Source organism: Arachis hypogaea, chromosome 20 (genome assembly GCF_003086295.3).
Source record: "Arachis hypogaea cultivar Tifrunner chromosome 20, arahy.Tifrunner.gnm2.J5K5, whole genome shotgun sequence".
Lineage (NCBI taxonomy): Eukaryota > Viridiplantae > Streptophyta > Magnoliopsida > Fabales > Fabaceae > Arachis > Arachis hypogaea.
Window position 1 is genome coordinate 138,737,638 of NC_092055.1, and position 13,186 is coordinate 138,750,823.

A 13,186-nucleotide genomic window follows, 5' to 3' on the forward strand; every position below is an offset into this window, starting at 1 on the left:
CCCTTAAAAATAAAATAATTTTTTTTCTCATTATATCTCCTAAACGACAATGTCAAAAACTAATCAGTTGCGTTCAAGCTAATGGATTGCTGCATACATAAGACAGGATTCGAGCTGCCGATACTTCAATAAACAGACAAGTGAACTGGCCACTAAACCATTCTAAGTTGGTTTAAAATAAAAATAAAGTTTTTTCTTATCTTTTCATATTATCTCCCAATCCGACAAGTTAAGTACTAATCCGTCACAAGTTAAGGATTTGTTGTTGGCTAATAAATAAAGTTATCATGATTATTTAAACTTTTGATCCGCAGTAAAGCATCGGAAAATGTTTTTATTTAAATGGGGCCATGCATGCATATAAAAAGTGAATTTATAGACTAATAAATCTTTTTTATTTTGTGGAAGAAATCGTCAAAATTGGAATTGAAACTTGAATTGATAGCAACAATATCAACTACAAGTGTTTATAAGGAGTAGGTTACTGATGATGTTAAATATACACGAATGCATGCATCCACAAAAAGCTCAAAATTATTATTGATTGAGGAAAAGAGTCTATCTTTTTCCCTTTTTCCTCTTTTCTTTCTTCTCTTTTTTTTATTTCCCTTGAAAATAGACTTAGTGTGATTGGATGGTCAAATTTATCATTTTCTGGGATGAGATCATGCAAAAGGGAAAGATGATATATATTACAAAGCAAGAAAGCATGGATGCTGTGATATATAAAAGATAAAATAAAATAAAATAAAATAAAAATGAGGAGACAAAAAGGGCTTGAACTCACTAAGCTAAACCTCAGGGCCATAAAAGGAGATTTCACTCTTTGATGGTCAAAAGAACCTAAGCTATGCGCACGACCAACCTTTTGATCTCATTCAACAATCGATAAATTCAATAATATATATACATAATATATATTCAAGTTGTCATACATAATTAAAAGAGATTTAATCATACTTTTTGACATAAAATAACGATTATGGTTTAAATTAGTTGGTGGATATAGATAAGTAATTAATTTTATATCTATGTTTTCTTTAGTAAGATTTTTTTTTAATATAGTCAATATAATGCACATGTTTATTTTAGAGAAATAGGGACAAACAAGAAAAATCGAAACTTATACATTTTGATTAAAAAGCTCTAATACCATAGTAAATCACATCTCCTAAAAGGTTATATACAATTTGAATAATACTACACAGCATACAAATTTTAGTACATAAAATAGAAAATTTTTGAACTATATCAATAATTTTGTGTTATGTAAAAAATTTGTGTATTATATTCATAAGTTTATGTTAATTGTAGAATTTGTAGTGTACGTAAAAAATTGTGTTCAATAACAATTTTTGTGTTTTGTAATAATTTATGTGCTCCATAACAAAAAAATTTTTGTGATAGACATGTGTTTTTTTTTTGTCGAATTTGTACCAACTTAGTTGGATTTAGTATATAATGATACCGATTAAGAAATATATCATTTAATCAATTTAGGTTGGTCGAATGATCAGTTTACTCGTCTGCTTAAGCAAATGTCGAGGGTTCAAATTTCGCCTTGTGCATGCAGCAATCCATTGGCAAACGGCAAATCCTTAAATAAAATTCAAATTCGCGACGGATTAGTCCTTGACCTATCCTATTAGGGGATACATAAAAAAAAGAAATATACCATTTATTTATGTAATAATTTATTTTGTGGAGTCTAGTCCAATAATGGTGTTCCAACTTCCAAACCTAGCTATGTCTGGACCATTTATGTCATGCTCGAAAATGTCTCTCAGATGTTTATTTCCTTCCTAGATTCTATGATTGGTTAAGTTAATTAGGGTTATATATCCTTTAAGACAGCTAAGTGGGGAAGAAAAATAAATCATTTACTCACTGCGAGATTTACTTGCTTTACCAATGCACTTTTTAAATTTATTTGTTTTCTTGACTAACCACGTCACTACTGAAAACACAAAATAAGCATGGAGGAAAGAAAGAGAAGAGATAAGGTGAAATTTCCAATTTCCATTCTAAAAATTAGAAGCAATTAATTTTTAGTTAGTTAATATTAGTTAATTTTATAATTTAAAATTTAATATAAATAAAATAATTTTTAATAAAAATAATATATATTATTTTTATAATTTATTAATTAAAGAGTTGAAAAAAAAATCAAACAACAACTTCAGTCAATAACTAATTATTGAATTTAGCTAAATAAATTCACTCATTAATTTTTTTTAAATTATTTTTTAACCTCTTTTAATTTTTTTATAAACCATAAAATTTAAACCTTAAATTCTAAACTTTAAATAGATTTTACATTTTTTTTACTTGAGTTTTAGATATTTTTATTATTTTTAGTTTATGTTGGATTTTTTTGGTATTCACTTCTTTTTCAATTATTGGATCATTTTTAAATTAATTATTTAAATTAATGTTAACTTCTTAGATTTTTTTTCATATCCTTAAATTAAAAATAATAAAAACAAACTTTGAGAATAAAAAGTATTAAATTAATTAGTCATTATATACTTGTGTATAAATATATATAAAATTTAATTTATTTTTAAAATATATTTTATATTTCAATATATATTCTATGTTTATAATTGATTTTAATAACTGATTTTAGTGTACACCAACCATAATTATTATCTAATTATAAATACAAATTTTTTACCAACTTTAAAAATATTTTTTATATTTTAATTGTTTTATTTATGTTTTTTATTTATTGTTTTGTTTTTTACAAAGAAAAAAATATTTTTAAATTTTTTATTTTATTTTTTGGTAAATTACGAAAACATATTGCCTTTTACAACAAGATATCAAATATGTAGCCCCTTCTTTTTTTTTTTTTTTTTAACTCAGATGGCAAAAATTATATATCAACTTTTTATAAACTACGAAAACCAAAATTAACCCATATATATGTATATTATATATACCTCCATTAACCTATTTTCAAGAATTACACAGCCGATACTTCATTTAAAAATTAATTTGCGTCTAACAAGACATAATGGACTATTTTCATTTATTTATTTATTTTTAAGGATGAGTGGAGGAGTTGGAATCATTATTACTTCAATCACTCTACTGTGATTGAAAATTATATATTATGGAGTCTATATATCAAGCCAGTGCCCTTTTTTATTTTCTTTCTTGCTTTGCTTTCTCTCAACCCTCTCTTGTTCTCACTCTCCTTTTGTCGTATGCTAAAGAAGCACGCAAATCAAGTTTGCGATTACAATACATTTATTTATTTAATAAAAAATCACTAATATGAATTAAATATAGTTCATGATAATGGCAAAATGTCTAATAAAACTTATCTTAAAATTAGGGGGCTATATCTAATGCTTTTTATTATATGTTCACTTTTTGACCAAGCATATTTATTCTCAAAAAATCATTATTGATTGCCTCACTTCATCTTGGGTGCCACTCCACTTTTCATATCTTGTACTTAAATATTGAGATGAAGGATCTAATCTAACTCTAAGCTCTCTATGAGAAACTTTTCATATCTTTAGGATGCACCAACTTATTATTAGTGTGTAATAAATTTTTAAATAAAATTTATATCTTGAATTAATTTTTAGTTTATTGAATTAAAAATATCATAAAATATATATGTATATATATAACAAAAAATATTTTAAATATTTTTAAAATATTAATATTTTAATATTTTTAGTTATTAATCAATGTCAAAAGATGAAATGAAAATATTAAGTAAATTTGATAAATATATTGTCATCAATATAATCAATTTTAAAAAATTTAACTCAGATAATAACTTAGGTCTTTCGTATACGTCGTTTGGCTTAAAATTTTTATTTTTCAAGACTTTTTGCATAATTAATTAAATCCCTTTTAAATTAATAATATGAAAATTAAAAAATAAATTAAGGATATTATTGTAGTATCCTATACAATTATAAAGTATTCGCATATACTTCTAGTGTGTGGCTAAAAAATTATTAGATATTTCATTAACTAAAATTAATTTAGCAAATCTTAATCTATTGGTTAGAATAATAATTAAGAAGAAAGATAACAAATTTCATAAATTAAATATGATATATAAAGTTGTTTTTGTTTATAAGTATGGGACACTGAAACAAGAATATAGAGACACAAAATCGTATTTGATAAATAAAATATAAACAGAATAGATAATATATTTAGAGACACTGAATTAATGTATTTTGTGTTCATTCTGACACAAAAAACACAAAAATACAAATAAAAAATATAACTTATTTTTTATTATTTTTATTAATTTTTTATAATTATATTTTTATTATTATATTTTTTTCAAATTTTTATTAAATAAAATATAAAAATATTAATTTTTATATTTTTGTTTATAATATTTTATTTTCAATATTTTATTTTATCTTATTCTGATCGCTAAACTTAGTCTAAAGTTAACTTTTGATAGATTATAAGTATATATGACGCTGGTGTACGGTATTTAATTTGTATCCAATATACACATGAATCTTTTCAAAGTAGAACATGTACTTTATTTAGATCAGTTTCATCTGTGAAGCCTAGCTACAACAAAGAGACTCCATTCATCATTAATACAAAGAAGCGTTGGATTTGTGTTTTTATTTTTTAATTGGAAAAGTATAGGGTACCAACATATTATCTCAATTTATTGTCAATAATAATTAATTATTATATTTTAAATACATATATAAAGAGACACATCCAGAAAATATATCTATAAAGACACTTCTATTAAACACAACCATAAAAAAAACATTTTTATTAGACACATCCACGAAGACACTTCTATGAAACACAGTTATAAATAAGAGTTGCCAGAAGTTGGCAGATATGCCGTTGGCAACGTAGCGAGACCGTTTTTAATTTTATTTTTAATATTTTTTATTTTCATTTATTATTTTTATTTTTTATCAGTAACGGAAAAGTTATAAAGCTTATCCTTTGATGAAACCCTCCACTCCAGAATCTCTGAAGAAAGCACTAATGGATTGTGAAACAGTTTGCTTGGTTGGTTTATTGCATTGCAAGGACATTACAATGATGACGAGGAATTGAGGAATGAAGAAGGGGACTGATAAGAAAGAAATAAAGATGACAAATCCCTCAAAGAGGGTGCATATCGCAGCATATCAAATACTAATAATAAGAATTTAACAAAGAAATAAATTTTTGTTAGTTATCATGATACCATTTACTTCACAATTCAACCTTCTTATTTGGGTTCTACCTCTACATGCCAATTGCCAAAGACCAAGATGCTACGGGCCCTCCCCTACTTTAACCATGCCGAACAAACATTAAAATTAATCATTAAAATTAGATATTATAATAAAATAATATTAAAATATAAAATATAAAATAAATATTAAAAATAAATTAAATTATATATATTTATATATACATATATAATAGATGATTTTAATAATTATTTTTAATGTATATATAATATTTTTGTAATTAAAAAATAAAAAAATAACTAATACTACTCATTTAGAAATTTGAATAGAGTTAATATTCAATTTGAGGCTCATTTTTTTTGTAAATGGAGAAGCTAATGGTGTAACACCATGAAATGGAGGCATAGCAAATTATTGCACTGCTATGGGTTAGAGACAAAACGTAAGTTACGTTTTGCATTTGTTTATTTTTTTTTTTGAATTTTAAAATACACCAAACGTAGCTTATGTTTTGGGTTTTTTTTTTCGGTTTAATACTAAACGCAAGTTGCGTTCTACTAAGTCAGAAAAAGAAAAAAAATTTTGAACCCCACAAAACGCAGGTTGCGTTTTGTTAGTGTCAGAAATTTTTTCTTGGAAGTCCCAAAACGCAGGTTGCGTTTTGTACACAAAATAATATTTAAATCCACAAGTTTGCCTATAAATACGAAGTCCGGTGATGTTCATCTTCATCTTCACTTCTCCTCTTCTTCTTTCTTGCATAAAGTTCTTAGTGGGGTGTTTTTTTGGCAGATAACTGTATCAAAAAAATAGAGTTAGTTAAGACTGAAGTTATGGAAGGTGTTGCAAACTTGCGAGTATATTATAACGGTGAGGTTATAACAAACACACATGAAGGAGTGACTTTTGTTTGTGAATGTCCGTTGTCATTTGCCATTCCATGTACCATGAGTTTTGTCGAGTTGCAAAATGGTCTTTGTAATAACATTCAAAGCCACATTTTGAAAAGGGTGAGCAATCTTTTATACAGAAGTCCTGTGCAAGTATTTGGTGGGTTAATACAGTTTCAAATAATGCTCATCACTGACGATGCCAGTATGCAGCAGATGTTGTATATTTATCAACAAACCCGATCTCACGTGCCGATGATAGAGATGTGCGTTGAGTTTGAACAGCAGTCGGGGATGAGTATGGTCGGCGACGAGATCAATGTTGATGAGCTCGGGGATATAGATTGGGAAGAAGATAATAATGACAGTGAAGATGAATTCGAAGCTAACTATGAAGTCGATGATGAAAATGATGACGGAGACTTGGCAGGCAATCCGGCGGCGCAAGATGAAGCAAATGCGATTGTAAGCCAGCACCCGTTTGGTGTTCCGTCTTTTATGCGGACTCTAGATCCCGAAGCCATACATGCTCCGAAATTTCCTGAGTATGCGAATACAGGTATGTCATAATTATTAACTGAAGTTTTCTATAGTGCTTATTTTATTTGCCTTGTCTGACTGATGGCGGTGCGCATGTCGTAGGTGAAGGCAACGTTGCAGCGGAAGATGGCGAGTTTAGTGTCGGAATGGAATTTGGTTCGAGAGAGTCGGTGATATCTGCAATCAAAAACTACACCATCTCTAGAGGTGTTGATTACACTGTGTATGAGTTTGAGCCGTAGACATTCTATGCGAAATGCAAGGGGTATGGTGCAGGGTGCAACTGGCTTATCCGAGCTAGCTTGATTCGAAAAAAAGCTTGTTGGGAGATCAGGAGATACAATGGCAAGCACACGTGCACCATGGGCACGATTTCACAAGATCATGCCAAGTTGGACTCAGACACAATTGCAGATGCCATTAGGCCGTTGGTAGAAGCAGACCCCTCGATAAAGGTGAAGTCTGTTATTGCAGAAGTTCAAGGCAGGTTCAACTATACTATGAGTTACCGCAAGGCTTGGTTGGCAAAGCAAAAAGCTGTCACAAAAATTTTCGGTGATTGGGAAGTTTCTTACCAAACTCTGCCAGTATGGTTGAAAGCAATGACAGTGAAGATGCCAAGGTCTCGTGTTCAAATTAAAACGCTCCCCGTTTACCGTGAGAGTAAGGAGGTTCAAGGTGTAAGAGTTCTGCACCGCATTTTTTTGAGCTTCTATCCGTGTATTGTAGCATTCAGACACTGCAAGCCCCTGGTGCAGGTTGATGGCACGCACCTGTACGGAAAATATAAAGGAGCAGTTCTGGTAGCAGTTGCACAAGATGTGAATCAAAACATTGTGCCTATTGCATTTGCAATTGTCGAGGGCAAGACAACAGACGCGTGGGAGTTTTTCCTAACTAATTTACGGAGATATGTTGTTATCATTGATGGTGTGGGTATTATTTCTGACCGCCATACCTCCATCGACGCTGCAATAGCTCGCAGTAACGGTGCATGGTCACCACCAAGGGTGTGGCACATGTATTGCATCAGGCACATCGGGTCCAACTTCTTAAGGAGGTTCAAGGCTCCATATTTGTATAAACTCGTGGTGAATACATGTATTTCAAATTGCTGTTATGGTTCTATTCATAGTAAATTTGTGGCATCTGCTTATGATTAAATGGTTTGTTCAACAGGCTATTCTAGAACGGAGCAGGAGTACAACAAAAACTACCAAAGGCTTAAAGAGCGGGGTGAGGCATATACTCAATGGTGCGATGAGATCGGTGTTGAGAGATGGGTGTTGGCATTCGATGGTGGTCATCGTTGGGGACATATGACGACAAACTTGGTAGAGTGCATAAATTCTGTCTTGAAGGGTGCACGCAACCTTCCTGTGACTGCCCTTGTCCGGTCAATTTTTTATCGGCTGAATGAGTTGTTCACTCGGAAGAGTATCGAGGCTCATGAGCGTTGCCGCAACGGATTCACGTATTTAGAATTTGCAACGAAGAGAATTGAAGAAAGCTTTCGACGTGCAGGAAACATTGTGGTCAACCGGTTCGATAGGCACAACGAGATGTTTGAGGTTCGCGAAACGCAAGATGGTGCCATTTACATTGTTAACCTTCCGCAACGACACTGCGACTGTGGCCATTTTCAGGTCGAGCGACTCCCATATCGCCACGTGCTTGCATGTTGCGCCAACCAGCGTTTGGATTAGCAGGTGTATGTGCACGACGTGTACAAGATGACTGAAATTTGCAAGGTGTACAGAGGCGAGTTTGTTCCGATGGGTGACCCGTCTACGTGGGATAGATACGAAGGAGTGAAGGTGATCGCCAACTGGACATTGTGGCGCGCGACGAAAGGAAGACCGAAGTACCAGTCGCAGGTGAATCCGATACTACAGCGTGTACCAGTCGTAGTACACTGGGAGAGGATGGAAGTCAATAATCTCCTCGCCTAGCTGCAATGTGTTATAGCGGTCAGATGTCCATCTGTTAACACATTGACTGTAAATCTGTCCCCAATCATGGTTCTGTGCTCCTGTCAACCGCTTGCAGTGATCACGACCAAGGTCGAACGCGGGGCCTAGTGGTAGCTGCTGCATCTCAAACTGTCTTCTGACCCGGTCTGTCGCGTGCCACTCTATGCACTCGAATGACACTAGAGGCGACTGGGTGGAGCACATAACCAAGAGGCCGATTAGAAAAACTATTCTTCTGAATAAAAACATTGGATATTAATGGTACAACTTACGTCGTCAACTCCCATGTCGTCGAGTCCTCGCCTAAAATGCGCAGTAGGCCGCCGTATATATCTCGTATGTCGGCGCCAATGACTCCACCTAACGAAAACAGAATAACAATATTAATAAGAAGAACAAAATAATAATAATAATAATAATAATAATAATAATAATAATAATAATAATAATAATAATAATAATAATAATAATAATAATAATAACAATAACAATAACGATAAAAGCCAATACCGTCGCGCTAGTGGAATACCAATATCGTCGAGTTGATCGCGGGGTATAGGTGCCAGGAACGGCATACGCTCCCACGCCCAAACAAAAAGCAGTATCAGTGGGCCATCCATTTCCTTGCAGTTGTATCGTGAGGCACGACACAACGATCTGTATAGGTGTGCCAGACTGGCTGCTCCCCAATTATACCCTGAAATCCAGGGAAAATCTCGAAGTAGCGGTAGAAACTTCGAGTTCAATGAAACGGTCGACTTATCCGGAAACACAATTGTACCGAGCACGCAGAAAATGTGCGCTCGGACGTACCGCTCGAGAGACTCCTGAGTATCACACGGCTCGGTGTCTCTGCACCGCCGGACCCAAACAATATTATCCTTTCCCAACACGTGATCGTTCGGACCGGGCTCCCGACCAAAACACGCAATGCAGTTCTCCACCAAAAACTGGTGGCTGCTATCTGATCTACCCGTAACGGCCTCCCCATTAATCGGGAGACCAAGAATATAACTCACATCTTCCAACGTCACCGTCACTTCACCGACTGGAAGATGAAACGTGTGAGTCTCCAGCCTCCAGCGTTCCACCAAAGCACTCAGTAGTGCAGAATGACCTCTCCTTTCGCCTACTCGCAAAACGTGTTGAAACCCAGTCAACGCCAATGTCGCTGTAGCTAGGGGTGGCAAACGGGCCTAAACTCGCCGGACTAACCCGCATAACCTGCCAAAAAAGGCGGGCCAGGCTGAAAAATCGGGACCGCCAAATAGCAAAAGCCCGCCTAACCTGCACCGCTTAAACCGCGGGTTTTGGCGGGCGGGACGGGCTTCCCCGCCGGGCTAAGGTTTTTTTTAGTGAGGGGGTATTTTTGCAATTTTTTTGCCAAAACCTAACTTCCCCAACCTAACTTACAAGAGTATGAAGATAAAAATTGAGTATTTTGAATTATGTTTATGTTATTTTAGAGACAATATTTATAATTATGTTTTAGATTATGTTTATTTTGCTTTGGAGAGAATATTTATACTTATATTTTGAATGAAAATTTGGTTTATAATTATATTTATTAGATATTTATAATTACAAAGAATTTAATGTTTGTGAATATAAAAAATATAATTTTTTATGCCATTAGAAATTATAAATTTATTAATATGGTTGTGAAATTATATATATTACTTAGTAGTTAATAGTAAAAAAAAAGGATATTTGGCGGGTTTAGCCCGCCGGCCCGCCAACCCGCCAAAGGGCGAGCTTCTGGCGGGGCGGGGCGGGGCGGGCTTCCCCGCTTGCCACCCCCTGCAGCTACCTCGTTAAAGGTATCGTGCGGATCCAATTTTCTGGGCAACAAATTTCTGATAGCCTGCAAAAAAAAAATAATTATTAAATTCTAAATAATATCCGTTATAACATAATAATAAATTGTTAAAAAATCATAAATATTTATCTATTATTTATTAAACAATATTATTAATTACTAAAAATTAATAATAACTTATTCTCAATATCATAACCAGTATTATAAAATAATCATAATAACACTCTAATTATAATAATAACTACCCAAATATAATAATAATAACAATAATAATAACCATTTATTATAATATCTATAACCTAAACGATTTGTTATTAACGTACAGTATTAATTATTATTACAAAATATTACTAAAGTATTAAACATAATAATTTTTTTCTAAGTAAACATTATTAAAAAAACCGTTTACTGTTAACAGTATTATTATTATTATTATTACTATCATAAAAAATAATAATAAATCACTAAAAAATAATAATAAATTATTACACATTATTGAAATTAAAAATTATTAACAAATTATTTTCATTAACGTACCCACTATAATAATAATAATAATAATAATAATAATAATAATAATAACAACGTCACTAACAATACAGAGATTAATTTGCCTATTAATAACAATAATAATATAATAACAATATTAAAAAAATTAAACCATAATGAGAAATTAATAACAACATAATATTAGTTATAATAATATTAATAACCTCAATACTATTAATTACAACACAAATAAATAAAATTCGAATAAATCTTTATATTTATTGTTACATATTAAAAAAAATATTTACAAATTGAGGATGATCCAAATACTCAATAATATGATCTTCTAGTTTAGTATAGTCACGCACCATTTTTTTCCCTATACCGTGTACTTGTTCTTCTTCAACAAGCTCTTTCACAGCTTCCTCACTCTTCCTCAACTATTTCTTCGGTAACTAGTTTTGCTTCAGTAACTTTGCTTCCCTCTCAATCTACGTTTCTCACTTATAAGGACCCAGTTGAACCCCCTCCGAGAACACGTGGCGCGCATGCAGTTAGGGAGCCTGCAAAACTCAACCTGCGTTTGGCTCTGGTTCACTGACAAACCCATCCTGCGTTTTGCGCAGTTCGAAGTTGGTCAAGCACTGCTCCTGTTGGCATGCAGGGCACGTTTCGCTTGCTGGTTCCCTTCCCTCACCAATCACAGCCTACGTTTTGCAGGGCCTGCATTTTTTAATTCCAACACCTGCAAAGATCTTCACAGGTCCACATTTGTGGACATCACACCATGCGTCCATTTATCTGTACTTCACCATTGTGTTATCCATTTAGAAATTATTTTCTGTCAATTTGATTTCTGAATTTATATACAGGTCTCAATTTAGTCTTTAAAATTTTAATTGCTTCTATTTAATCTTTAAATTTTATAAATGTGATTTACATTAGTTTCTGATAAGACTGTTAAAATAGGCTAAAATTATCGGGCCAGTCTGATTACCCGTTTAAACAGGCTAACTTTGCCTATAAAATTAAGTCCATTTAAATTTCGAGTTAAACAGGATGAATCCGATTAACCCGAAAAAAATGATGGGTTAAACGGATGACCCGTTTAGTTTATTTTTACATATTTTAAAGAAAAGTATTTTTTGCCAATATTTCTTCCGATCTGATCCAAAAATTCGACCAATCAACTTAAAAAATACGATTTTTTAAGATATTTGACTTAGAAATGATATTTTTGTCAAAAGATATTTTAAAAAATAAAATAAAATGGTGAACAAACTAATTCGTTTAACCCATTAGACTGCCCTTATTAACCAGTCTAAGCAGAAAATCATAGCCTATGAATAGAGTGAGTTGGACATAAACGGACGAGCTAGCTTGTTTGATAGCCCTAGTCTTCTGAGACAATTTTTCGACACACCAAATTAATGGCGCGCTAACATGAATAGTCAAATATCACATTAGATTTTGTAAGACGGCGTTATTGTTTTTGTTTTGGCTCTTAAATAGTCCAAAAATGACTCTTTATCGCTTGTTTAATTAGAAGAAAATATTTTAATAAACACCACTTACAATGCCTTTTTTGGATTAGTTAAGTGCCAAAACTAAATTGACATCATTTTGTAAGAATTCAATAATATTTAGCTGTTTACATTAATATTTTATTAATATTTGTGTGCTAAAAATTGTTCAAAAAACTAAAACAAATCACACTCACAAAATTTGAAAATTTAATAAAAATAATTAAAATTCTGAAAATTAAATTAAAATTTTCGTGTAACTTCACAAGCCAAACTGAATATTATATCAATTTATGAGTATTATATCAATTTGAATACGTCTTCCAACCAAGGACAGACTAGAAAATTTTAGTTACAGGGCAAAAACATGCTAACATAAATTTTATATATAAAAGTACCAAAAAACTAGGCTTATATATAAAAACCGAAAAGTATATTAATTTAAAATAATAAAAAATTAATTAAAATAATTTTTCTTTATTTTAAAATAATTAAATATCATATTTTATATATTTTAAATTTAATTTTAATATTATCAATTTAAAAAATATTAATTAATAAATAGATAACATTCTTTTTTATCTTAACTAATTTAAAAAAAATTAATATTTTACTTATGTTTAGAAAATTAAATTTTATCTTAATAATTAATTACTTTGTTAGTTTTAAAAAATATATTATTAATATTTATTAATGTTAAATTTATTTATTTATTTATTTTAGTTTTGATATTTATAATAAGATAAATATTATT

General features: G+C 31.3%; 1 protein-coding gene across 1 annotated transcript; it reads left to right on the forward strand.

The window, feature by feature from the left end:
- The first annotated feature begins 7,128 nt into the window (after positions 1-7,128).
- LOC112786508 (uncharacterized) lies at positions 7,129-8,334 on the forward strand. The gene is made up of 2 exons (XM_025829880.1): positions 7,129-7,729; positions 7,808-8,334. The coding sequence occupies exons 1-2, from the start codon at positions 7,129-7,131 to the stop codon at positions 8,332-8,334; spliced, it is 1,128 nt and encodes a 375-aa protein (XP_025685665.1).
- The last annotated feature ends 4,852 nt before the right edge of the window (positions 8,335-13,186 follow it).